We start from the raw sequence: 27355 nt of genomic DNA, 5'->3' as shown, positions 1-27355 counted from the left end.
TTAACCAGAAGACTTCTGGCATACTTCTTATAAGGATCAAGTGTGATATTTTTATAGAAATAAATGTGTTATGACCTGTGTGATGTTTGTTTGTTTGTTTGTTTCAGAGATCTCATTTCGAGTGTGGCAGTGTGGTGGCAGTCTGGAGATCATCCCCTGTAGCCGCGTTGGTCATGTCTTCAGAAAGCAACATCCATATACCTTCCCTGGGGGTAGTGGGACTGTGTTTGCAAGGTAACACACGCACACACACGCACATTCACTATGCACTCATTACACTCAGTCATTCATTCACTGAACAATATTTCTCATTCACAAAGGTCACTTTGCTGCCATTTGTTTAGTCCATACTGGATGTCTTGTGCTTCCCTTTGAGGAGTCATTAAGTCAAGATGACATCTCGTGTGTCAATAGGCACGTTTCCTTTGGGGTAAAATATGCTTGGAAAGTTGCAGGACAGGCCCTTTCAAAAGTCCTCTCACATGCCGTGTAATCATTACAAAAAAAGGCCCCAAAGGGATTTACGAGACTCCGGAGGTGTCACTCTGAATACAGTGGCGCTCTGTTGTTTCTATGAGTGAGAAATACAGAATTGTTGCAGTCGCAGTGTTGGTGTTTGATCCCCAGCTCCTCCTGTCCACATCGAAGCAATTAAGTGAATTTCCCCTGACAGCTGTTTTCTCACATAAAATGTTTTCAGAAATGCATTTTTGTGTGCTGTTTGACTGTCATTTTTAGAGAGTTTGTTACCGAGCCAGTGAGGAAACACCCTGTGATTGGTTGCCAATATTGTCCCAGAAGCATTTTGCTCTGCACCAATGATAACACCCATTGGAAATTGAAAATCAACTGAGAGGTCCCAGACTAATACACATTTGAGATAAGTCTGGTGATGCCAGGCTAAAATTGCACAGCTCTACCACTCATTTTTTCCTAGTTCGGGATTTTTATATTTGGGGATATAGTAATCATCCTTTTCTTTGGTAGAATTTATTCATTTGGGTTCATTACCCTTTAGACTTCTCTTAATAGTGACATCATTTCTGAGAATTTAAGCTTTGGATAATTAAAACCAAGCACCAACAATTAAAAAACAGTTAGAAAGTTATAACAGGGAAAATTGGCTTCAGATTTAGAAAGAACGCTCTTGTGCCGCCCTTTAGAGCTCTGATAAATATGACAACATAATCGGTGAACATCAGTAATGGGAAACATGATACACACGTAAAGATACAGATCTCTGCTTTGAAACAGTCTCCAACCACAAGTAACAACGCCTGGAAACGAGCCCAACAAACCATCATGGCCCCGATTAAGAACTCAAACAAACGGATGACAGGGAATTTAAAGTGGCTATGGTTTCTCTGGTCCTCCCAGTTATGTTCAAAAACATCCCTATCTATCAGAGCATTGATATAGTAGCAAACTACTATTTGTAATGGTGAAGAAATGGCGTCCTGAACAGAGAATGAAGTCACACTCCCTCTGTGTGTGTTGTGCTCTGAGCTGCATCTGTATTTTGTTCTTGGTAGTCGGGCCGGCCGCACATACGCATGGGGGCTTACATTCTGTTGATTCTGTTGGTTTCAGGCTAATCTGCATATAAGCCACGCCCATTAGCAATTTAATCGATTTCTGACGTTTTTTGCTACTCCTACAAATGATAAGCATTCATTACCAGATTTGCTACAGAGATTCTCTAAGCTGGAAAAAGTTTTTTTTCAGACTTTTGATGTTCTAATCAGTTTTGTTATAGCCAGCCCTCAAAGTTGACTCAAATGCTGTGGCTAGGGGCTTATATTTTGAAACTTGTCATATCTCCTGAACACTTTGTGTTATTGCGAACATTTGATGGACATGTGTGCACTGCAGCAGCAGCAGCATATAACTATGAAAGAAGGAATCTCAGTGTTTGTATGCACAGTATGTCTGACTGTCCTTCACATCTCTCACGAACCGTTCATCCGATCGACGCCGCAAGCAGCACTTTCAGGGGTCAAACCTAATGGATACACATCCTGAACGGGCACACCCCCCTCGCAACCCTGCACGCAGCAATACCAGACGCCATGTTCTAGATAGACACAGCACTAGTCCTGAGCTGGATGAAACCGAAAAGACAAGACTCCAGTTTCTGTTTCAGAGCTTATTGTAACGTGTTTGCTACAGATTTATTAATTGATGTCTGCAGCCGTGTTCTCGTATATCAGCCTCAACAATGGAGACACACCATGCAGAGCAGCTTCAATCAATCAATCAAACTTTATTAATCCCAGAGGGCTTCATCTGCGCTTTGAGGCTGTTTCAGTTCATCGTCTTGCCCTTCAGTCTTGGATAAAGCCCCAGAAACCCTCCCTGTGTCTGCTGGCAGTGACCCTGGGGAGCTACGAGACAGCGCTGTTTGGTCTACTTGGAGGGTTTTATATCTGTTCTGGGAGCAGTGTATAAAGTTCCCCGGTTCCCAGTGCACTTCACTGTCTATGTCGTCGTTGGGTCAGGATGAAATACAAAGACTCCTGCATGTTGAAAATAGTTATAGTGAAAAAGAATGGCAAGTGCTGGTAGTCTAGGGGGCTTTAAGTTCAGTAAATGGGTTGAAATGTGTTTGGAAATGTCATTAAGGCAAAACTACTAAGACTACTCAGTCTGAGCACCAACATACAGTTTCCTTGCTGGCTTTTTTTGTAAGATTTAACATTTCCTATAGAATAGACTGTTATCAGTTATTTGTCCAGTGTCACAGACAAATAACTACAGCAGCTTACCATAACCTTAACACCACTACTATCTGTCTTACCTCTATACCCTCAACTTTGAAGGACATAAAATTCAATGACATGCATAAAATAAATAAAAGGGGCGGTCGGTGGAACAGTGGTTAGAGCAGTCGCCCCATGTAAAGTGGCTGAAGGTCCTTGAGGCAGCGGCCCTTTGCAGCATCCCCCCAAACTCAGCCCTTCCTGTCTGTCCTATATAATAAAGGCTTGGAAAAGTGCCAAAAAATAAATAAATAAAATGACATATCATCAAATCATCAGTTATTGCAGTCACAACGTCTTCAGATGTTTTATGACAGACACCTGGGACCTGTCTCATTATACTATATTAATGAAGTTTATTTTTAACATTGATTAGTCTGACTCTGACAGTTACTTTCTTGATTCATCGTTTGGTCTAAAAACTGTCAGAAAAAGCCAATTAAACTTTACTAAAGACTAAGTAGATGTTCTCAGATTTCTTGTCTTGTACAACTCACAGAGATGTTCAGTTTACCGTCACCAAAGACAAAAGAAGCATCACATTCTTGCAAAGGAGAGGCTCGAACAAGAGAACGACAACTGAAGCAAAAAGGGGCTGATGATGAATTTTACTGTCAATCAATTGATTAATAAACTAATTGCTTCAGCTCTAATGCAGCCGGCTGCATAACTGTGCTGAGCAAAACCAACAGTGGGTTGAAGAGTGAATATCATTTCCCCAAATATGGAACATGGACTCGAGGGCTTTTCTGGTTTTTACTCCGTTATTCCAACTCGGACTCCAGGTACCGTATATAAAACAGTACAAGTGTTGCCTCAGTGTATTTATTGTATATTCTAACTGGCCATTATAAACTATAGCACAAATATGAACACACAGACATGATACACATTTTCTTATTCAGCATATTCGTCATGGACAAATGTCAATAAATGCACTTAAAAAAAGTGCTCCTTTACAACTCCAGAACTTGCCTGAGAATCATTGTGTTTTTTTAGTTTTCTTCTTCATCAAAGTGATCCCGCGCTGTCTCGACTTTATCTGAGGGGACGCCCACAGTGTTCTGGAAAGAATATATGATCAAGTTGTGTTTTGTTCTGAATCCAGCTGACAGTACTGGGTTGTGACAACATCAAAGAAATGTAAATTTGACAAAATTCCATTGGACATCATGTTAACACGTTCTTGGTGAAGTGCACACACACACACACACGCACACGCGCGCACACACACTGTTGAAAAATGAATGCAGTGACTGGGAAAATAAATCATTCATATTTGTCTGTTTAAGCAGTGGCACTCTGCCCTCTGATGGCTTTAGAGACAAATGAAAACCTCTGAGCAGGACAGAGAGTGTGTGTGCAAGGTTTTTTTTCTGCAAGGCAGGACTCACACACACAGAGAACAAAAAAGAGATTGGACTCTCTCTCTCTCTCTCCTTCTCCAACCTTGATTTTGCGCTCCTGCTGCTGGCTTCATGTCTCCTTTTGCCTGTCTTCATCACACTGTTCCCCATTGTCTCCCCTTTCCATCACCCTTCTCTGATTTTTCTCCTCTCACCTCTCTCACAGGAACACAAGGAGAGCAGCAGAGGTGTGGATGGATGAGTATAAGAACTTCTACTACGCTGCCGTCCCCTCGGCGAGAAACGTTCCATATGGAAAGTAAGTGCCATGTATGTGCCTAAGTATGAGCCATACAGGAGTCACACAGCACTATGAAGCTAGATCATTAAAATACAAAGCCAGCCATGAGAATAGACATATTAATTGGATTGCCACTTAGCAGTATGTCGGCGGTAAAAGAAGTCAGTGACCCCTTTCGTCGAAGTGACACGAGGCAGTTAATGTGGCTTAAAAGAGGGCAAAAATTCACAAAGCTGACATATTACTTGACGTTCTGAAGCGATTAGAGTTTAGATTATGACGGCACACGCCAAGCAAATGATCAAGGATGGAGATGGATATGAACAGGCTAGTTATAGAGGTTTATGCCTAATTGTATTCTTGGATCCATTTTTTGGGGGGTGATTACTACTGTATCTGTATACTAGCTGACTGCAGCTTTCACATTTTTCTCAGAGTAGGCCACACAACAGTAAGTCTGAACATTCATAAAGTGCAGCTGGACGATGATAAAAATGCTCATTATGTGCTTTTGTGGGAACACTCTCGTCTTCTGCCTCCAGTGCCGACCTAAGCAGTTATATTCCCCAAACGATGCATCCTCAGACGTGCCCTGAACCTCCACTGTCTGCCCTCACACAATAGCTATAATTGTATCAATGTTGGGGGGGGGGGGACGTTTTGAGAACCACAAGTGATAAGCCCTTTAATTGTCTCTTTCTCTCCCCCAGTATCCAGAGTCGTATGGAGATGAAGAAGAGATTAGGATGCAAGCCATTCAAATGGTACCTGGAGAATGTGTACCCTGAATTGCGGTAAGAATGTTAGAGCATTTTAAGTGATGTGATACAGGATGGAGTATAATATAACAACGTAATAAGACTTAAATGACATCTAGGGAAACTTCCCAGCTTAGTTGCAGTTTCGCTATTATGAGGACTTGGTTTGTACGAGACCACAACTTTGCCAGGAGCATCATTACGACTGTGATCTCCTGTGTGCTTGGATCTAATGTTTCATACTTTAATAAGAATCGCAAATGACTGCGGTGACACTAATGACTAACCCATACTAGCAATTAGTCAGGCACATTATTACATCTTGGCAGGTTTGCAATTTATCACTTATATGAATGTGATGAATTATGTATAAATGTAACCTATGTAAATTTGAATAATTTCAGATGTGATAAGGTTATATTTTCCTATTTATCAGAAGAAAAAGGTGCAAAAACTTTGTTTTCTCTGTTTAGAAATATTATGTGTAGAATATTAATTCTGTGCGTGTGTGTGTGTGTATGTGTGTGTTTAGAGTGCCAGACCACCAAGATATAGCGTTTGGAGCCTTGCAGCAGGGGGGGAACTGTCTGGACACCCTGGGTCATTTTGCTGACGGGGTGGTGGGCGTCTATGAATGCCACAATGCTGGAGGAAACCAGGTAGTGTTACTACGGCGACACACGCAGGTCAGCTTGTCAAATCCTTTGCTCTAACGACACTTTGGTGGCAGGCGGTGGCACTAGTGGGGGTGCGAGCACAGAGGGGTATGTTATAGGATCAACTATTTAAGGGTCAACTTTTGCACACAATGTGATTTTCTTTAAAACATTTTTAAGCAAGACTATCGTTACTAAAAAGACAAAACATGTTTGTATGTGAAACTGGAATATTTACATTATATTTATACAGTTAAGTGTGTGTGTGTGTGTGGTCCCTCCTAAAATAGAATGACGGTGACGTGTAGTGCTCTTACAGGGAAAATAGTGTCACATAGATTTAACAACCCCCAACATTTTCGCAATATGCTGCATAAGTAGATTTTCATTTAAAAAATAAAACAAATCCAGCTTATAATGAACTGATGCTCTATTTTATCAGATGTGTAGATGACAATACAGCTATTTTTTAGGGGTCACGTCTGTGGTTCAGGAGGTGGAGCGGTTCGATCCTCGGCTCTTCCTCATGTCGAAGTTTCCTTGGGCACAATACTGCACCCCAAATTGCTCGCGGTTATGAATGTGTGTGTGAATGAGTAAATGTGGCATGGGTAGAGCGCTTTAAGTGGTCAAAAGGTCTGATATAAATGCAAGTACATTTACCATCATTCTTCTTCAGTTATACTGCAGACATAACACAGATACTGAAATTAAGTCACTCAACCTTGCCACTGTTCAGACGTTAAGTCGTGACGTAACACGATATGATTTTCCGGGTCCAAGCCTCGTATTTCTACACCACAGTGCAACATCATTTTCATTTTACCTCTTTCCTGTCAACGAAAAAGCGTCTCACCGAAGAGAGAGGTGATCATAATTGTTCAGATGTTCGGACTCTTATACTTGTACTTTCATATTACACTACATTATTATTTGTTTGTGGTCAATATTTCGTGCCAAATTATTGATTTCTTGTGTGTAATAAGCAGGAGGCTGTAGAGCTACATTATCCTTTACATACACCACGTAAAAAGACTGCCTGATCAGGACATCCCTATCAGCAGTGTGTGAGCATGCAGGAGTGCGTTTGTACTAATGTTTTAAAATATATCCATTATGTCAAGGAGTGGGCCCTGACCAAGGACAAGTCGGTCAAACACATGGACTTGTGTCTGACTGTGGTGGACAGAACGGCTGGCACCCTCATCAAACTACAAGGCTGTCGAGAGAATGACAGCAGACAGGTAAAAAAAAGACACATCGGAACAAAGTCCAAAGCACATTTGTAACATTTCTTTACTAATGTATTCATCGTTTATGTCATGACACTGTGTCTCACCAGAAATGGGAGCAGATCGAGTCCAACTCGAAGCTTCGCCACGTGGGCAGTAACCTTTGTCTGGACAGCCGTAGCGCCAGGATGGGCGGACTTACCGTGGAAGTCTGCAGCCCGAGCCTCAACCAACAGTGGAAGTTCACCCTCAATTTACAATCATAGTGGGGTGCTACAGACCCTGGGAAGAGCTGGATATTAGAAAGAGACACCAACAGACTCTAAGACGTGGATAAAGAGACGTAAACAGACTCGAGGAGAAAGACAACCTTGATGGATAAATGGATCCCTCTCGCTCCTCCTCCTCCTCCTCCTACTCCTCAGAGGTGCAGCCAGTCACGTCTATACACCTCTCCCCCAGCCTCACCCCTCCCAAAATAACATGGAGACACATTCGCTGGGGGAGGGGGTTGTAGACCGTAACGGAGTAAACAGGAAACTGACTGCATTTGGCGGATGGATGGTGACAGATGATCATGATGAGGATAAAAGCAATGAAGAGGCTTTCCATCCAAAACTACATACCTCAGTGTTTTTTCATTGATGGTTCCAGAAGCAAATTTTGTTCCTTTTATTTTATTTTATGCTGGTGAGGTAGAAACTCTTTTTACTTTGTAATTATTTTATTATTAATATTTTTTATTTCTTGCCGTCAACTCTCCGTGGAGGTTTTGCAGGAGCTTTATTTTCCTTCTTGAAAGAATGGGACGTTGGTGTTGCTCCTCCGGTTCTCTCTCTCTCTCTCTCTCTCTCTCTCTCTCTCTCTCTCTCTCTCTCTCTCTCTCTCTCTCTCTCTCTCTCTCTCTCTCTCTCTCTCTCTCTCTCTCTCTCTCTCTCTCTCTCTATCTATCTCTATCTCTCTCTCTTTGTTTCACCATGCGGGGGTAGAGCCTGTAACGGCAGACGGAGGCTTCAGGTTGTGGTTTTCGGTGAGGTTTTATGCGTAGAGTTATGCGAAAAGGGAGGAAATGGACTCGATTCCTTGAGCTTTTCCTCTCGTTTCCTCTCATTGGTTCACAGGATCAACAGAGAAAAGAGACAAAGTGGAGAGACAAATGCTGCGTGCTCTGCTTTGATTTCTGCACAGTTTCTCCTACAGATTGTGTATCAGAGAGGGCGTTCAGGGAGAAGCTTCTCTGCTTTGTTTGGACGGGGGCCTGACACCAGTTTTGGCTGGAAACGCAGTTCCTGAAACCAGGAAGTGTCTTGAAGCCACCCCTCAGGATTTACTGTTTGTCATCAGGCTGTAGCACTGGCTGCCACAGCGTCTTCACTTCTACACCATTATGTCTCTAAAAAAACAATACACAGAAAAAAAAAATCTTCTTAACAGTCTTTTTTTTGTTTACTTTTGTCAAAAAAGAAATTGGAACCAAATGTCGAATGGATGTTTTTGTGTTTCAGGAATACCAGAGGAGCAATTAAAAGAGTTTTTCCTTTACATACTCTCGCTGCTCTCTGACTGCTCCCTGCGGAGCAGCTCACTTTAAACATCTTCTTTTCCTGCACACACCTTTCTTTGCCTGGGTTTAATATTGCCATTGTAGGAAGGTTACTGTCTAATAATCGCATCCGAACTGGATTTAATGTTGCAGCTTTTTCTCTAGAGATAACAAGTGTTGCCTGCAAAAGGATAACGGTGACATTTATAACATCACCACGACAAGATACCTACTCATGATTGTTTTTCTGTACTTTCGACACCCCCCCTGCCTGCTCTTGAATCTTCAACAGAAGGAAACACCAGCGCTCATTATAAACTTGACATCAGAGATTCCTTTTTTTGGTTGACTGAGTAAAACCTTGCTTATTTCAGTCTTAGAACAGATGTCATTCAAAAAGAAAATGGTTTCAAACTGTCTGAAATGTTCATGCACATGTGTTTTGAAAAAGCTCCTTCCAGCTGCATGCATCACCAACCAGCTCCCGGTCACACTCAGTCAGCAGTGGTTTCCATCAATCAGTGTGTTTTTTTTATTTTTTTTACCATTTGTTCAGAAGTTTGCAATAAGCAAGGTTTGACTGTAAGTCCTCACTCTGTTTCTGCTCGAGGTGAGCAGATTTTTCTGATTGCACAAGCAACACTGCTCAGTTTTTGCTGATACAAAGTACTAATGAGAACACTACTACTTTCTTTTTTTTGGCAAGCTTTTTTATTTCTAAGGAACAGGATTTTAGTGTCTCAACCAAGATTGTGCCACTCCTTAGTTTCTGTTACCCAATAGTGTTACTCACACTATTTACAGTAAATGTATCCGTCTGCTAGTTCATGACCTGATGCCTGTTATACATCTTTGCATCACTAGTCTCCTCATGGGTTCATCTTAACTGCTACGATCCTCTGTGCTGCTGGTCACTGATGAGTAATGATGGTACAGTTGGAGCTAATCATCACATGGCAACTTCAAGGCAACTACGTCAAAACAAAACAAAACAGCTTTGAACAGGTGAAGAACAGAAATGGCCTATAAAAATTGCACATTTCCTCATTCCTTTAAGTTGCCGCCTCGGTGTGTTCTTTAATGTCTGCCTATGTATTTCTCTCTCACATTCACATCTTTACTTAGAAATGTTGATTTTACTCTTACAGTGTTACTGAAATGGACAAAGACAGCCGCCCGTGTTTGCCGTGCTGTCTGATACTTTTCCATCCTCTGTTCTGTCACTTTGTTTGTTTTCCGCCTTTTTGTTCCTTGTACCTGATGTTTGCCTTGTCTCCCATGTTCACACGACTGTAAACAGAGTGTGATGAGTTGAGCAGGTCAGCTGAGTTCAAAAGCCCGTCCTGTGACCTGATTGGCGAGGCACAGGACCTGCGGGCATTAGGGCCTGAGGGCCAGCCTGTGTAAGGAAAGGTTTCTGTTGCCATGGTGACCAGACTTGAGGGCCCACATCTAATGTAAGGTAGATTTGGTGGTTTGTTTTTTGCCATTCTGTTTAGAAACTGCAGAAAAATATGACACATCCTCAGTTGTCTTAATTTTGCAAATTATTGATTGTACTAAAGAGCTGATGGGAATTTAGGTTTGCTGTGATAATCCTGAGGTTTGGGATTTCTTAAGATAAGCTGTGTGCAGGTACTATCATTTTTAAGAAATCATTAATTTTTCACTCCTTTATGTATATGATGTAACATCCTAATTTGATATATTTTTGACATTGAACAGATCCAAAAGTATTAACATTTGTCATCTGATTTTGATGCTTAAATGTTGTTCACTCTTGGTAAGATGAGAACCTTAAAATACAGTTGGAGTTTTTATTTTTTTAGCATCTGGCCCTTGTCCTTGTTTTGTTTTGGTGATGTATAGCGCCCTCTATTGACACACTTCTTCCTCTATTAACGAGTACAGAAACCAGAGCAGGAAAGAAGGGACACATGGTAGTGATCTTCTGATGCACAATGCACCACCTGAGCTTGAGACCCCTTTCTTCATCACATTTTCTTTGTCTGTGGATCTCTCACTTGGTATCAAACCGTTGATTCAGCCCACACAGTGCAAACTACACACACCTGAGTGACCATGGCAACACTGTCTGCTACAACGGCTGAGATATGTCGCCTTTTTCTTTTTTAAAGCAATCTTATTCTTGTGAAGATGAGAAGGTTGATTTTTTCATTATTTTTATGTAATATGCAGAGGAAATGACTGTAATAATTTAGTCCAGCGCCTCGTTTTGATTGGATGATTAAATGTTTACATCTTTAGCACAATGTGCCAAAGCTTTCTTTCCTGTTTTCTCTGTATTGGGAAGAACCAGAAGGGGTGAAAGTCTTAAGAAATGCAGAATAAGTCACTGGGGACTTGTTGCACATTTGCAGAAAGTATGGATGTTGTGTCTCATTCTTCTTCACAGTCTCATTCAGACCTGCAGGGCGTCGTTTAGCTGCTGATCTGGTGTCCGCTTTATAATGAACACGGGGTACAAATTTGGCAGTTTCCTTAGCGCGTGTGTGTGTGTTTGTGTGTGTCAAAGAGAGGATGGCAGGCATCTTTATTACCATTAAAGGAGGCGTATATCTAAATGAGCCAGTAGGACTTTATTCATACTCACTGTGTTTTGAAGGGAAAACAATCAACAGCTTTATTTGATGGAGTTTAACAAGAGAGGAGGTGTAAAGGTCACGCTTTGTGTTCTTTTAGATTTGTCCTAACAAGAGGGATGTCTTCCCCTTCAGCCCACCTCAAATCCCCTTTTAGGATTAACAGAAGAAGAGCCCACTCCTTGAAATGTGAAAAGCCCTGCTGAGATATCCAGTTCAGGACTGCTTAAGTGTGCGTGTGTGTGCGTGCGTGCGTGCGTGCGTGCGTGCGTGCGTGCGTGTGTGCGTGTGTGCGTGTGTGTTTGTGTGTCTGTGTGCGTGAGAGAAGGACTTAACATGCACATAAGACAAAATACTGTAAAAGTCTCATCAACCAGTAATGACGGATAAAAGGTAAAACCATAATGAACTGACAGGGTGATGATTTTTTCTAAGAGGAGTGTGCTTCATTGAACGCCGGTGGTGGGTTATATGGCACGAGGGGGTCACACATGTCAAAGTGTATATTTTTGTTTATACTTACATCAGTGTGTGTACAGTATGTACATATATACACAGTGTACTCAGCTGCGGTTCCTAGTTTTGTTGTCAGACTGTTCAGCGCTTCTAACTGTCCCCTGTTTTATAGATATACTTTGAATGAGGAGAAATGATTAACTTAAATAAATGCATTTATATATATAAACTAAACAGTGTCGAGTATTTTGGTCTGCTTCAGTTGTGAGATGGTGCGAGACAATAGATACATAAGCACCAACACAAAACTGAGTGTGTTGATGTTTCTGTTGCACTTTTCACAGTTACGCAGCAACTCTTTGTCTAAGGATGGACAGCAGTGTGTCTTACATGTATTCTCAAACTTTAATATTTAAAGAAAGAGCTTATTTTTCCATCCATCAGTCTAATATTGTCACTCTGGTTTGAATCTTGGCAGCCTGACCTTCGACCGTCCACATGCTGTACAATAAGGCAGCATTTTGGGCAACATTAGTAGAAAAATCCTGGCGGAGCTTTTGATTATTTAGTTACACGGCAGCATATTGTAGTCCAAATAACCACATGATACACTGTGCAAATGTGCTCTCTAATCTAAATACAGGAATACAGTATTTCATCATTATTGGGGCAAAAGAAATGTGGTTAATGTAGTGACACATTTATGATGCAGTGTGCATTATATGGACAAAATACTTTATACTTTATTCCATGTTTGGTCCAGCCGGGGCTCTGCTCTGAATCATTTTGTTTTTCTGAGATTCCTGAACAAAACAAAAGTATGTTGACATCAGCATGTTACTGTTGAACATCTAATCTTTTTAGCTGAGTAAAAGTAGCAACACAGCAGCGTAACAACACAAGTAAAAGTTATATAAAACTTTCATTAGAAATCTTAAGTTATTACAAAAGTATTGGCATGAAAATATACTTAAAGTGCTTCACAGTATTAATTATGTAGAGTGGCCCATTTCATAATAATATATCACTGGATTATCATTATTGATGTGTTGATGTGTACATAATTTTAATTTTGCAACTGGTAAACGTGAAGCTATTATAATTATATACTGTTGGGTAGTTTCAAACATAATACATATAAATGTACTTTATTTGTTTTACTTATTTGTTGTATTAATAATTTGAGTCGGCAAATAAGCAAACTATTGTTGTCAGATAAATGTAGTGCAGTGCACAACATTAGCTTCCAAAATGTAGTGTAGTAGAAGTATAAAGTAGCATCAAATTAACAAGTACCTCAAAACTGTGCTTTACTTAGGTGATTGTACTGACATTCCACCGCTGGACACACAAGTGAAACCAGGATCTGACAAACGCAGCAGAGAAAGAAAGCAGAATTAGACAATTGATGTATAAATGCTGTTTTTTATATCAGTGTATCTGTTCGACACAGACTGCATCATACATGCAGTAGGCCGGAACTTCAACAGGGGGTCCACCAAATTGTGTGATAATCTTTGCTGAGATTTTTCCCCCACAAGATACATTTGTAAAAAAACAAAAACAACAACATGTACACAACCATGATGATAGGCTTAAAGCCACTAAGGTAGTCATGCAGAGATACAGTTGAGCTGAAGGATTCAATGTGCTTTTATAATGTGTGTTTAACATTAACATATGATGTATAAATATGTCAATAATGATCAGTGTAATATGTTAGTATTGTATGCACCATAACAAGCTGTGTGTATAGGCTTTAGACCCCTCGAGCAGTTAGGCCCAGTTTAATATGCAACTCTTTTCTATATAACATTTGTAGTAGGGGTCCCTGCTTCATCTCTCTGTCAGCTGAGGGGTCCTTGGCCCAAAAAAACGTTTGAGACCTCTGGGGTTATAGTTTTTTATACAGTCCATGGGTCACCTGTATACATATATTGGTCGTCCGTCGGTGGTGTCGCCTGTCCAGCAGGGGGCGATGAGAGCCACAGCGGACACACAGAGGACCGGAGAAGAAGACTGGCGCTCAGGGGCAGACGCTGATTAAAGCACCCAGCAGACACAGGTGGTGGCTGGCTGGCTGTACCCCACAGCAGAAGAACCGTAAACCAGGAGCAGCCATGAAGAACGAAGGTATAGAGGGGACGGAGCGGTTCCTGAGTCCGGGCAACGGCAGAGGCCTGCGGGCGGTGAGGCTGTTCTCTGAGGGGGAGCTGGTGTTCGCCTGCCCCGCTTACTCCTACGTGCTGACGGTGAATGAGAGAGGAGCTCACTGTGAGAACTGCTTCAGCAGGTAACATCTGTGTGTCTATAAAAACAGACGAAAGTGAAATGTGAGGTTTTATGTTTGAGCCTGGGTCAAAACGGCACACAGTGAGCGGTGTGTCCGGCTGCACGCTGGCTAACCTGCTCACTACAGGAGCTGTGCTAGCTTGTCAAACCTCTGGACACCTACCGAGCTGCTGCAGCCTTAAATGGGTCAGTGCAGAGAGGCAGCTCACCTGACTGACACTGCAGCATTTGTCTGTAGCACTGCACAGCCAGGAGAGTCTAAAATAGATAGATCTTTATTGTCTTTGCATGTTAGACAACGAATCTGTTAGAGCAATCCAGTTTGCAGCAATAAAATAAACTAATAAAAGGGATAGCAAATGTATACACATGCACCAGTGCACACATACTAAACCAAGCACATCTCAGCTATACTCATGACAACAAACACGTTCATACCCCCCCAAAAGCGATGCTGCATTCACGGATAACATCCTTACTGTGGTCTACAGCCACAAAACAGGAGCCTGCTCTCCTTTTAGTCTTAACGAGTCTCCTATTACGCTTGCACAAACGACATAATCACAGGCTGTATGCTCATTTAAAGAAGCACTTAGTTGCTCAAATCAGCCTCTGTTTATCCCTACACAAGTCCTACATGTGTTCATATGCACCTAAAGGCCAAGCAGCAGTAAGTAGAGCTGCCACAATTAGTCAAGTGCACAGTGTGTAAGTGCATTACAGAAAACTAATCTCTGTTTATTTTGACATAGATAGATTTATCGAAGAATAAGCGGTTGTCAGCCTCTCTAATGTGGAGATTTTCTGATTCTCTCTTTTTCTATCACATTAAAGATCATTAATCTACAAAAACAAGGCACTTAAAGACACTTTGACCTTTAAAAAAACTTGTGTAGTCTTCATGTTATCATGGTCTGTCTTTGTTATTTTGTGTGTTTAAAGTTTCACTCATTTATCAGTCGAACATGCATTTGAGCCATGTGTCAGTGCTCCAGTAACGGTGAAGGATGTGGAGTTGATAGAAAGGGCGGTGAACAACATTCATAGAATATGTGACATGTGTGTGTGTCTCTGTGTGTGTGTGTGTGTGTGTCTGTCTGTGTGTACTATGTCAAACACATAAAAAAGGTTAAACTGCAGTGCCCTGTACCTTTTAATGTTCAGTCCTCTAATAACTTTCCTTTCTGGCCTGTTGAGACCTGATGCACTTTATGATACTTTTTAGAGTTAAATTAAGTCTCCTTCTCATGCTTTCATACACACATGCGTCCTACCAAAGCTGCCGTTAAGGTTTGTAGAGCAGCAAAAGGTTAGGGTGCTAAATATAGTTGTCCATGTGTCCAAAGAGAGGAGAAGACCAGGGGTGCATATGTGCAGTGGGGGTGGATGAGCATTTGCTCATATACAGACAACTTTATACTTAAATAAACAGTAATATTTAATCACTTGTGTTTTGCATAGTTACATTTTTTGTTGTCAAGTTTTGGCTACAAATTAACTCTTGTTGTTCGAGCGTATGTGTTTTGTTTCTAAATATCATGGGATGAGAACGATGTCAGTAAAAAGTTTTGATTTGATCCCCTCTGAGCCGCCTGCAAAGCATCATTTAAGATTTCTCCCCAGATGAAGGTGTGCAGTGTGTTGATTCAAGTAGAGGAGTACAATTTAATCCTGCAGACAAAATAGTGGAGTAACGTGTTGTGTCTTCATGTCCTTACAGGAGAGAAGATCTTTTTAAGTGTGGCAAATGTAAGCAGGCTTACTACTGCAATGTTGACTGTCAGGTAAGAGAGCTTTCTACTTCCTTTTTGCATTTTTGAGGAGGGCTGGTAGTTTCTTTGTGTGAATATGTGCACCATATGATCATGAATACGTTTTTCATTGAATATTAAGAGAGATTTGTTTTTTTTCTGTATATCTGTTTTAGCCTAATTTGTTTTGGTCTTATTCCTCCTCCTCATTTGTTCTAAATAAATAAGGACAAAGAATAAAAAGGCAGAAACTAAGCCATTTGATTGTTATTGTCCAAAATATATATTTAGCAGGTCACTTGTTTTTTTTTGGTGTCAAAAGACGAGAATTTTCCTTCACCGGCACCACCGCAGAGTGAATGGACAGAGCTTATTCTATTGTTCTTGTGACCGACCTCTGGACCTTTGGACCACACGTTGAGAACCACTCGAGCAGAGCGCCCTGCAGGCTGCTTTCTGCGAGAAACGGAGAGAGAGCGCACAGTCACACTGCTGTTGCCATGACGATCCAGGCCTGTCCTGCCTCTTTCTAGTTTTAGTTTCATGGCAAAAACCCACATGGTGCGCTGCAGTAAAAAAGAGGAGTTTTCTTTTGTGTTAATTTAGTTGACTTAATACTGACTTTAGTCTACTTTTTCTCTCACATTGTTGCTTTTTGTCTCATGTATTGTCCTGTTGAATGGGAGTATCTGGTGTAATAACGGAGGGCTACTAACTGTTATTTCTGTCTTTTTCTCTGTGTGTGTGTGTATTTATTCAGAGAGGCGATTGGCCCATGCATAAACTGGAATGTGTAGCTATGGTTGCCTACGGGGAAAACTGGTGTCCATCAGAGACCGTCAGACTGGTGGCTCGAATCATCATGAAACAGGTGAAGTAATAAGAAGTGGGAGTGGAAATCTTTCAACCTTTCAGAGATGTTTTTTATTTATTGGGAGCAACATGGATATCTATGCAGTAAATATTTAACACAAGCTGCAAGCAAAGAGAGGGTAGAAAGATATGAAATAAGACATCACCTTTCTCAATTTATTGTTAAAACTGTGTACAAGACTTGCGTATAAATGTGAGAAAGCACATTTTGAACTTTCAATTTTTTGCTAGTAACTAAAAGAAAACTGTATGTGCATTGAGAATTGTGCAACTACAACTGAAATACTAAAATTGGGACTATATAGTTTTAAATTACAATTATCCAGTGCGGAGCGTACGATATATCTTTCTGACGGTGGACCTTCTTACTGGTCAAACACAGGTGTAACTGATAACACGAATAATGGATTATTCTGACACCATGCATTGTGTTTATTCTGACCAGCTACGTGATTCTCCTGTCCTCACAAGTGGCAGGAAAACTCAAAATGACCAGCCTGTATTTGAAAGCTGAGGGCTGAAAGGAGCCGTGTGAGAATGTGACTGAGAAGTCAACAAAGTTTTAAACCATGAAGCAAACTTTAAATTAAGAAAATTCTAATAAAATAAGTGACTGGACTGATAATGATTTTACGCATTAAACCAGCAACGACTTAACTCACCTCAGTTTAATTTGTATACTTTTGCATGAGTAGTGTCAAAGGACTATCATGGGTGTCATGTCTTTGCCTTTTATTATATTGCAGTTGAGATCAGCTTTGACCACGTTAAACCGCAATCTGCAATTTCCCAGCTTGGGATCAATAAAGTATTTCTATTCTTGTCTATTTTAAACGCATCATGAGCAAACAAAAACAGTTTGTAATCTTCCCACCAGTGTTAGTGACATGGACCCCCGGAGTTCATGAAGACAGTGCTGCTGTCATTCATTTGTGCTCAGCAGCTGGTGTGCTGTTATAGTGTTGTAATGACTTTTGAATGGAAATTCTTTAACAAAACAATTTGCCATAATAAAGCAAACATTAAGAATAGAAAATTAGCTAATTTTGTATTTTATTATCATGCTGTTCTGACTAAAATAACTCATGTTGCAGAGAGTAACAACAGAGCGCACTCCTTCAGAAAGGCTGCTCCTGCTCAGAGAGTTTGAAGCCCGTAAGTATGTGTGCATGAATACATGAGCATGTATGTTTAATCACATTTGTCTGCACTTTTAGTCACACAGTGTGTGTATGAGAGAGTGATTTTTCTGTGTCTCTGCAGTTGCTGTGTGTCTATTAATATCCTCAGCTGTAGCCTCCAGTCCTGGTTCTGTCTCTTTGTATTCACTCCAAGTCTGCAGAGCTCTGGGATTTAAATCCCAAGATTCTGGGTGCTGTAATTTCATATTAAAAACTACTGCTACTGTGCCCTTGGGCAAGGTTCTCAAGTCTCTTGTCAGGGAGACGGTGATTGTACGGAGAAGCTCTTCTTGTGAGCACATGTACTCCAAATACGTTATCAGACCATGAATGCATACAAAAGTGGTACCGTGAAACTAAACCATGTCCAGTTTAAGATAAAGGTTTCTAGAGTTTATATCTCAAAACGCACAAAACAAGACTGCTCCATTTAGGTGTCCACAAACTGTTTTCGCTGCTCCCATTGGTGTTATCGTTTAGTCTGCGCTGTTGTTGCAGGCTCAGATGTGTCATCGGAGGATTGTCACAGAATTAACCTTCACACCTGTCTCTCATGCACATAAAGCATGTGTGCGTGTGCGTGTGCGTGTCAGTCAGACAATGATGCGTGCGTGTGACAGACAATAACGGGTGCGTGCGTGCGTGCGTGCGTGCGTGCGTGCGTGCGTGCGTGCGTGTGTGTGCGTGCGTGTGTCTGTGTGTGTGAGACAGACAATGACACATCGGGTGTGTGTGTGTGACAGCAACACATGGCCTATAGCAGTGGTGTATTCTACACCTGCCACCAGTTGCCCATCTGGGACAAATACAGTTTGAACTTAAAAATGTATTAGTCATGTATCATATCATGTAGGGTAAATGCTCACATTAAAGAATGTAGTCAGGGTGTTTGGTATTTTTCTTCAAACACAAACTGTCACCAAAGTTTTTGACAAACATGGAAGCTCTGTCTCGACCACTTCACCAAAAGTCTCAGGTCCAGCTAGTGGCTCCAGTGCTCCAAGCTTTCGTTCTCTCTCTGTCCCTTTTTGTCTTTATTTTCTTTCCATCCTGCCTGTCTTTTTTGGCTCTCTTATTCTGTTTCTGTCTGTGTTTCACTGCCTTTTCCAGATTTAGATAAGATGGACAATGAGAAGGACGAGATGAACCAAGCAGACATAGCAGCGCTGCACCACTTCTACGCCCGACACATCAGCGACCTTCCTGACAAACAGGCTCTCACTGAGCTGTTTGCACAGGTAAGATTGAATAACACTAGAAATCCACTGATTAAACCTTCTGTTCCTAGAAGGATCCAGGATCTTGGGTGTGTTTTGTTGCTGTGGTGTGACTGGTTAGGAGAGCGTCAGAGGTTTTTGCTGACACACAAGACAGGTGTCTGTCTGTGAAAGGACATGCTGTGTTGTAACGTGCATAAAAGACTTAGATACACAGTGTGCAAATAAACTGTGTTTACCTGTGCATACTCTCATAAGGCATTTGTTCACACATCTTTTTCATCTTCCTCCTCTCACATCATCCCTGTTTATCCTCCACTTGTTAGTGGAAACACACTGAAGCACATGTCAAGATGAATCCAGGATCTGTATCACACACACCCTCTAGTCCTGTCTGTTTAACTCGACAGCGGTTAGCTCTTTAATTTGATCCTTCTGTCAGCGCTGCTGTCCAATTTTCTATCCAAGCTACACCAGCTGCCTCTTTGGCTTCTTATGTCACAGCTACATTTAATCTCCACCGGGTTTCCTCCTCCTCCTCCCCATTGGAGTGAGTAGAGGGTGATGTAAGTTGTGTGATGATAGTACTCACCCTGCTGTTCTGCGTCTCCACCTGTTTGTTTGTGTCTCACCTTTCTTTCTTTCTTTCTTTCTTTCTTTCTTTCTTTCTTTCCTGTCTCTCCTGGGGTTTTTTTCTTTGTGTCTCCAGGTTAACTGTAATGGTTTCACCATAGAGGATGAAGAGCTCTCTCATCTGGGATCAGCTGTTTTTCCCGAGTAAGTAGTTCATGTCAACACATCTTCAATCTCAGAAACCCATCAGCTGTCTGTCTGATGATAATTTAGCCTTTGGAGGCAAATATTTTGGGCTTTTGGTTGTAGCCAGCCAAAACTTCCTCCTACGAGTGTCCGTCATTGTTTGAGGTCTGATTAGCACCTTGAGACGCAAGAGTGGTGTTGGAGTTGAGAGGCAGCATCTCTATAAACAACTATTACTAACTCTACAACAACAAAAAGCAAATGAAAAGCTAAATCGTCCCCAGACAATAGCCCGTGGGTTCCATGATTGCATGACGGCCAATGCGTTCCACCTCTTTTGCTCTCTACACTGACTGTTTACCTGCATGCAACCAAAGCCTGCTTTAACGTGATTGGTCAATACTACTTGGACTACAAATGGAAATCAAACTGTTTGGTAACCCAAAACTTAACCCTGTTGCCTGCAAACACTATTTTAATAAACTCCAGGTTTGCTAACTAGGCTGTTGTGCTTAATTTTATGTGTAGGGACTCTCATCATGCTACTGCAGAGGATTGGTGTTATTTTGAGCGTTGGGCACCGTTTTAATGCCTTCACCGCAATGCCCCGAGCTAATCAGTGTTGGCCTTATTTGATCTATATAAGTCCCGAAAAAAAAATAGGAGGATTTTGCGCCAGAATTTCACTGTAACACGTCATCAAGTTCTGAAGGAACTGTCCTTTCATATCCACGTGTGACAAATTACATCAAATGATCAGTTGTTGTTGTTGTTCCTCCTTTCTTGTCTGTCCTGACATGACTTTCTTTTCCCACTCTCTTGTTGTTTTTGTGATTTCATACTGTGTAAATCTCACCTGCTTCAAATTCTTTTTAAATTTAGTTTCCTCTCTTTTTTTTTAAAATATTATCACAAACATGTATCATTGTGTAATCCCAACATCATTAAGCCGGTTAAATGTAACTCCTTTTTATCACAATTCTCTGATATCAAAATTTATTATTTTTTACTTTTGTGCTTCTCCTCCTTCCTTTTCTTCTTTCTAGTGTAGCACTGATGAATCACAGCTGTAGTCCTAACGTCATAGTGACTTATAAAGGCACAGTGGCTGAGGTCAGAGCCGTCAAAGAGATAAACCCTGGAGATGAAGTAAGTAAACGCTGGACTCATCTAAGACAGAGGCTTCTCGGTGACCTTGATTTTGAGGTCACATACAACCATGATGACATACAGAGGTTATTAGTCTTTATTTTGACTGTTTTTATGATTTTCTTTTCATCTCCCTCTCTCTCGCTGTAGATCTTTAACAGCTACATAGACCTGCTCTACCCAACAGAGGACAGGAAAGAGAGGTTGTTAGATTCCTACTTCTTCACATGCCAGTGTACTGAGTGCACCACCAGGTCTAAGGTACTGTTTCACTGAAAGTCATACGCCTTCATTAAGTCTTTAAAATCACTCCACTCTATAGAATGTAGGTAACTTTTCTGCATTATATTGAGAAGCATTTACCACAGTGTCTCTTCAGCATCAGTCTCTGCTCTCTGTTGGAGAATTACTTGTGTCCTTACTGTGCCACTCTCTTTATAAATACCAACGTTGTGCGGACGCTTTTAATTCAGTCCCAGACGAGGGCGGAAAATGATTTGGATGAAGTTGAGAATGAAATGCACATTATATTCTACTGTGTGTTTAATCAATGTAGATTCTAACATAGCTCTGTTTTTGTTTAATGCTTACATCAACGTATGAGAGCATTCTATGTTTACTTTGTTCATCTGATTAAATATGATTGACGCATGTATTCAGTTTAGTTTCCTCTCGCCTCTGTAGGTAATGTAATTAGTGTCTTGTAAGCCCAAAGAGACTGAGCAGCTTTAGGTGTGTGATGGGTAAATTAAACAAATATTAATTAATTAGCCATTCTTTCTAGCACTAGTTCAGTGCCCGTTCAGAGCGGGCTGATTGGTCCCTTACAGTTCAGCGTTTTGAAAACCATCCAACTCATCCAATCGACTTCACACTCAACGTTGGTCTATTGGATGAAGGATTCTTGAGATATGCAAAGGACAATCATACATACATACAGAGATTCCTTCTTTTTAGAGTTTTATGATGCTGCTACAGAATCAGAATCAGCTTTATTCGCGATGTATGTGCAGACATACAAGGAATTTGACTCCGGATTTTTTCTCTTTGTGTACACAATACAGAAAAATACAAAAAACATAGAAAAATACAAAAAGTTTTAACCAAAGAAGATGGGATGAAAGATATAAATATCAAATACATGTTTAGTGCAAATGGGCATGCAATGGCAGGTGGATTATGGGGGGATCAGGGAGATGGCCTGGGGGAAGAAACTGTTTTTGTGTCTGGTGGTCTTGGCATACAGAGCTCTGTAACGCCTACCAGAGGGAAGAAGTTCAAACCGTTTGTGTGCAGGGTGTGAGGGGTCTGCAGTGATCCTTCCTGCCCGCTTCTTCACTCTGGACTGGTATAAGTCTTGAATGGAGGGCAGGTTGGCCCCGATGATTTTCTGCAGACCTGATTGTCCGTTGTAGTCTGTTCCTGTCCTGTTTGATGGCCCATCCAAACCAGACAGCGCCACCTATTGACCAAATGCCACTCAGTCATCATATGTACTTATGTTCACCGAATGTGGTTGCAATAGCACAAACGTTCAGGATATTTCTCAGCATACTTTGAGGGCCAGCTATAGAAAAACTGAATGGAACATCAGAAATTAGAAACAGTAATTTTCTTTTAGCTTGGTCCAGAGATATTCTGTCACAAATTTGGCAATGTAGGAGTAGTGAAAAAACAGATTTGGACACAATTCAGAAAGGCAGAAATCGATCTAGATGCAAATAGTGGCGACGTATATGGACAGATTCATCCGGACCCACAGAATCCAGGAAAAAAAAAATGTTTCTGAGACTTAGGGTTCAAAGGTTTCAGGCCAAAACATAAAGATCATTGTTATCGCGCCACCATCTGGTCAGATTACATCAAATTTGGCAAAGAAACCTATTGGGGTCCCCAGAAATATACCCGCCAAGCGTGAAGTAGATCCGATGAACGGTTCTCGAGGTATGCGAAGGATACACAGAAAGACAGACAGACATTCTTGCTTTATAGTTAGTTATCTTCATTGGGCAGGAAACAATCCCAGACATGTGGCAACATATATCATTTTGACTATGACTGGCATTTGGAAACAATGAAAAACCAACATATGTTGTGAGATTTCCCAGGAGCTGTCTCAGACAGTAGTTTCTAATAATTTCCAGCTGTGACTATAGCTCCCATTGTGAATTGCATTGTGGGACAATAAATCAACATCATACTTGGATAATAGGCATATTCAGTGCGCTACAGTATATGCACTGACTCGTTTGAGTACTAGTCAAGATTGGTGTACATACAGTAGTATGAAAATGGGACGCGGTTAGTAATGCAACTGTTATAGTTTGTACCGTTGTTAGTTTTACATAACTTCCATAAAGCTTTAGAATATTTTATGTTTATGTATTCGTACAACGGTTCCTTATGTTATTCCTTTCCATCGCTTTCTAGGACAAAGCAAAAATGGAGATCAGGAAGCGGAGTTCTCCACCAGAGCCTGAGGAAATCCTATCTATGGTCTGTTACGCGAAGAATGTCATCGAGGAGTTCAGGAGAGCCAAACACTACAAAAATATCCTCTTCCTCTGTTTAGAACTGTATTTCTCTACCCTCAATTTCGGTTTTTTTAAATTCTTGTGTCCATTTCCTCTGACCTTAAGTCCTTTCCCTTTCAGCCTGTCAGTTTGTCTTCTTTCTTTATCAACCTTTCACTTCCCGACCCCCTCTTCTTTCTCCTCATTGTTACCGTCATTCCTTGACTCTCTGGCACCCCCCAGTGAGCTGCTGGAAATGTGTGAGCTCAGCCTGGAGAAGATGGGAGCTATATTTGCAGACACTAACGTCTACATGTTGCATATGATGTATCAGGCCATGGGTGTCTGCCTCTACATGCAGGACTGGGACGGAGCTATGAGCTACGGAGAGAAGATCATTCAGCCTTACAGGTGAATTCAAGTGTGAGGGATCTACAGGGGGCTGTAATGCAGTCACAATAGACCAAGCTAATATACAGTAAGTCAGTCAGTTGTACCAGCAGCACTACTTTCAGATAACCTCAGTACAGAGGTGGGTTATAAAGCCCTACTTTTGTAATGATATTTTCTCCAAAACAAAGTTCTTTTAAGCATGAGGATTTTAATTCATATAGTCAATTCATTTAGTCTTTTGATTTTTCGTTGTAACTGTACTTTGCAGCTCTGAACACTTAATGTTTTATTGACTTCGTACTCTACTACTATGTTAATACAGGTTAACATATTTTACAATGAGTGTTCTTTGTCCCATTAACAATATAAACACTACAAGACATGTTATATTATGTTCCTTTAGTACACTCACGCTCAACATGGTTTTGGTATTGTTTCCTGTGGCATTCATTGCTTAGCTTGATGCCTAAATGATTCTCTCTACAGTGTTCATTACCCACCCTACTCTCTGAACGTGGCGTCTATGTATCTGAAACTGGGGCGTCTGTATTTGGGGCTGGAGAAGAAAACACAAGGAGTCAAAGCTCTGAAGAAGGTAAGTTTTCAAACATCTGTCCATTTGGCATATCAATAGATGGCAAAGTGAATGTAGACAAAGACAATGAAGCAGAAGATAAGTGAGCTGTAAAAGGCAGCAGAAGTCTGGAGAGATGCAGAGATACAGTTACCTGTGCAATCTGTATCGATCACAGAACAGCTTTATAGGCATTAAGTGCAATGTCCTGTACAAATGTGTTGGGAGCTAACCACATTGTGCGTGGTGTCTTTAAATGATTTCAATTTTACACATCTTTTTTTTGTATTTTTTTCAGGCAGTTGCCATCATGGAGGTGGCTCATGGGAAGGATCACAATTATGTAGCGGAAGTCAAACGAGAAATCGAGGAGCAGAAGTAAACGAGGTGCCGCAGGAGGAGCAAAAAGAAACCTCTCTTAAAGCAACAACGACAGACTGCACATACACGTCACAGCTGCATGCCATGCATCTTATAGCTCTCTTTTTTATTCACCTACTCATCTTGTTTTTCATGCCTCTCTGTAGGCAGGGTTTCTTCTTCATGTCTACCGTCAACATATTCTGGCTGAGGATTACCACGTTTTGTACTGGCAGCTCCCTACTTCCTTTCAGATCTGGAGTTAAAAGCAGACAAATTAGGGTTAAAATGTTTGGAATAAAAAAAAAAAGTCCCTGAAATATTTCCTGAAGGCTGAAGCTCATTAAACCCATCCAACAGTCATTCTGTAAAAGAAAAGAAAAAGGAAAAAAAAGGATCACATCTGTGGGAAAAAGGAAAACTTTTGAGGCTGCCTTTAAATCTGTCTTTTGGAAGAAACAACAAAGCTTTCATGTGACAGTTAAGGAAGCTTTATTTCAGATGTAAAATTCACAGACTGATCATCAACAGGCTGTGCTTCACCATCATTTATGTGTGGATGCCGTTTTAGCTGCACAGTTGTGCTCCAGAGATGCTGTTTAATGATTTGGACTTCTGTACAAACTGATGAGTAGTTGTACTTATTCCCACCCGATGCATTTAATTCTATCAGAGTTTCTGGCTTCATTGATTTTTGTTTTAACTGTGGAGAACGATGACTGCCCATGCATCAGGTACTCTGTAGCAGTGGAGAAGAGAACGCAAAGAACTATTCCTGAATGAATAACCAGTGGTGTGATTGGCTTGTCTTAAAGAACCAGGACAATTATTGCATGTTTTATTGTTCATGTGTGTTTTCTTTTTTCATATGATGCTTGTTGACCAAAGGGGCCATGGGTTTAACTGACAAGGAATCAGCTAAAAATCACTCTTCACATTGCATTGTATTAAACAAAGGTGCTGATCTGAGACCAGGGACTGCAGTGAAGACATTGGTACTGTGGCCTGAACAATGATCCTGGCTCAGAGTCCATTTGCTCTCAGGAAAAAAAAAAGGCACAACAATGTAGCTTTTGTTGTCATTTGTCAAGAGATGCATTATAGTACCTTATTGTTAGTTTTTTCTCAGAAGCATCATGAAAGCAGACTGTTATTACCCTGGGAATTAAATCACTTCAGCAGTGGGCAGAATATTAACATGCAGTGTAACTTACCTTTAGGTAGAACATACCTTTACATCAGGCGACAATGAGGGCAGATATTATCACGATACACTTTAATGTTATATTTTAATGAATAAAATATTTAGTAAAAGGGGGGTGAATCAAAGTTGCACTCTTGTAAGCTAAATGGACTGAGATGATTTAAACCATAACAGAGTGTACCAACGCGGTAACGTTTTACAGAAGCATTACCTTTAGTAGGAATGGGTGCTCCAAACTCATCAAATATGTCATACAACTTGTGTACTAAAACTAGTTTCCTCTGTTGTAGATTTGACTGAATCATTCTATAGAAATGTGATGCTAAGCATGCAGAATGAAGGAGGCTTTAAAAAGTTGAAACAGCCATTATCACCTGGGCCTTGTTTAAGGGTTCTTGTTGCGCTAAATTTTTATGTCAAAATGGGAAACCTGTAAGCACATTTGTATCAGTTTCTGTTGGTGGCCTGCAGTCTTCACACCATGCACAACCAGAGGAACTACAGTCACATGTAATTCCTTTATTCTTTTTACACCTGTAGCTTCTCCCCCTGGTTTACTATGCATGCAGTTTTATGCACCACATAGTTGGGGGTTACTGAGGGTTAGCAATACCCCCATTGTTAGGAGTTGCCTATGGTCATATTTGTAGCAACTCCTGCGTAGGTGACTGTGTCACCAGCAATGATGCATCTAAAAGGTTCCTGCCTTGTAGTTCTACATAAGTAATCCAAAAGCACCGTTTCAACAAATCTGTTCCACATGTTTATTTGTGTGTGTGTTTTTACAAAGGAAAGACTGGAAAGGCTGGTTTACACACACCATACAACATCTAAACTCTGTTTGCCTGATTTGAGCACTTGATTTTATTTCTGGCCGAACTCTAAGAACATGCGTATGATTTGTTTTCTTTTTTCCTGCGATGTCATGAAAGAAAACTTGTGACACGGGGTTAAAACAGTAAAATCCATACTTCTGCTGCATGTATAAAACCAGATGAAAGGCCACCTGGATTTTTGCTGTTTCTGTAATGAGCTGTTACTTTATGAGGCATGTTGAATGTTATATTGGAATGCGTATAACATCTGAGTGTCTCATTCTTTCTGTACCATGTCAGTGGAACTCAATAAATGGCAGTATGGCACTTGATTTTATTTTTATTTAAGCATGAAGTCTCTTTAAAAACATTATCTGTTTGGCAGTGTAAATTGGATATCACATAAGCCTTAGGCCCCCCAGACCTCTGTGCTACTATCATGGTAAAATATTTGACCACTAAAAAGCCTTCCTGGCCCCTGTGCTATAAATAGTCTTGAACCACCACTGCTTGTGTCAAATCTGATCGGATTGTTGTTGTTTCTCCACCCAACATAGTGCATTGAGTGTCATACCTGTCAAAGTTGTGCTCTGTTATAGTTCATGCATAGGTGAACATGA

At 40.9% G+C, this 27355-nt stretch overlaps 2 protein-coding genes across 2 annotated transcripts in view; both read left to right on the top strand.

Annotated features, from left to right (window-relative positions):
- Nucleotides 1-11860, top strand: part of galnt2 (UDP-N-acetyl-alpha-D-galactosamine:polypeptide N-acetylgalactosaminyltransferase 2) — a 55938-nt gene extending 44078 nt beyond the window's left edge. Inside the window, exons 11-16 of the mRNA XM_083914993.1 lie at nt 108-234; nt 4332-4424; nt 5117-5200; nt 5697-5823; nt 6945-7064; nt 7163-11860. Coding sequence (XP_083771119.1) covers nt 108-234; nt 4332-4424; nt 5117-5200; nt 5697-5823; nt 6945-7064; nt 7163-7318 — 707 coding nt within the window. The 3' untranslated portion in view covers nt 7319-11860. The remainder of the gene's footprint in view (nt 1-107; nt 235-4331; nt 4425-5116; nt 5201-5696; nt 5824-6944; nt 7065-7162) is intronic.
- A 1837-nt stretch (nt 11861-13697) lies between these two features.
- smyd2a (SET and MYND domain containing 2a) lies at nt 13698-27035 on the top strand. The gene is made up of 12 exons (XM_083914011.1): nt 13698-13947; nt 15667-15730; nt 16458-16568; nt 17665-17725; nt 18862-18989; nt 19678-19745; nt 20774-20876; nt 21027-21137; nt 23307-23427; nt 23626-23800; nt 24269-24377; nt 24655-27035. The coding sequence occupies exons 1-12, from the start codon at nt 13775-13777 to the stop codon at nt 24736-24738; spliced, it is 1308 nt and encodes a 435-aa protein (XP_083770137.1). The 5' UTR covers nt 13698-13774; the 3' UTR covers nt 24739-27035.
- The last annotated feature ends 320 nt before the right edge of the window (nt 27036-27355 follow it).

This window comes from Echiichthys vipera (assembly GCF_963691815.1).
Source record: "Echiichthys vipera genome assembly, chromosome: 1".
Classification (NCBI taxonomy): Eukaryota; Metazoa; Chordata; class Actinopteri; order Perciformes; family Trachinidae; genus Echiichthys; species Echiichthys vipera.
This window is presented reverse-complemented; position numbering and strand designations above follow the sequence as displayed.

Coding starts and splice junctions, on each gene's coding strand:
- smyd2a (XM_083914011.1), top strand. CDS start 13,775: ATGAAGAACGAAGGTATAGAGGGGACGGAGCGGTTCCTGAGTCCGGGC. Junction 19,746..20,773: donor GGATCAGCTGTTTTTCCCGA/GTAAGTAGTTCA, acceptor TCTTCTTTCTAG/TGTAGCACTGATGAATCACA. Junction 23,428..23,625: donor GAGAGCCAAACACTACAAAA/ATATCCTCTTCC, acceptor ACTCTCTGGCAC/CCCCCAGTGAGCTGCTGGAA.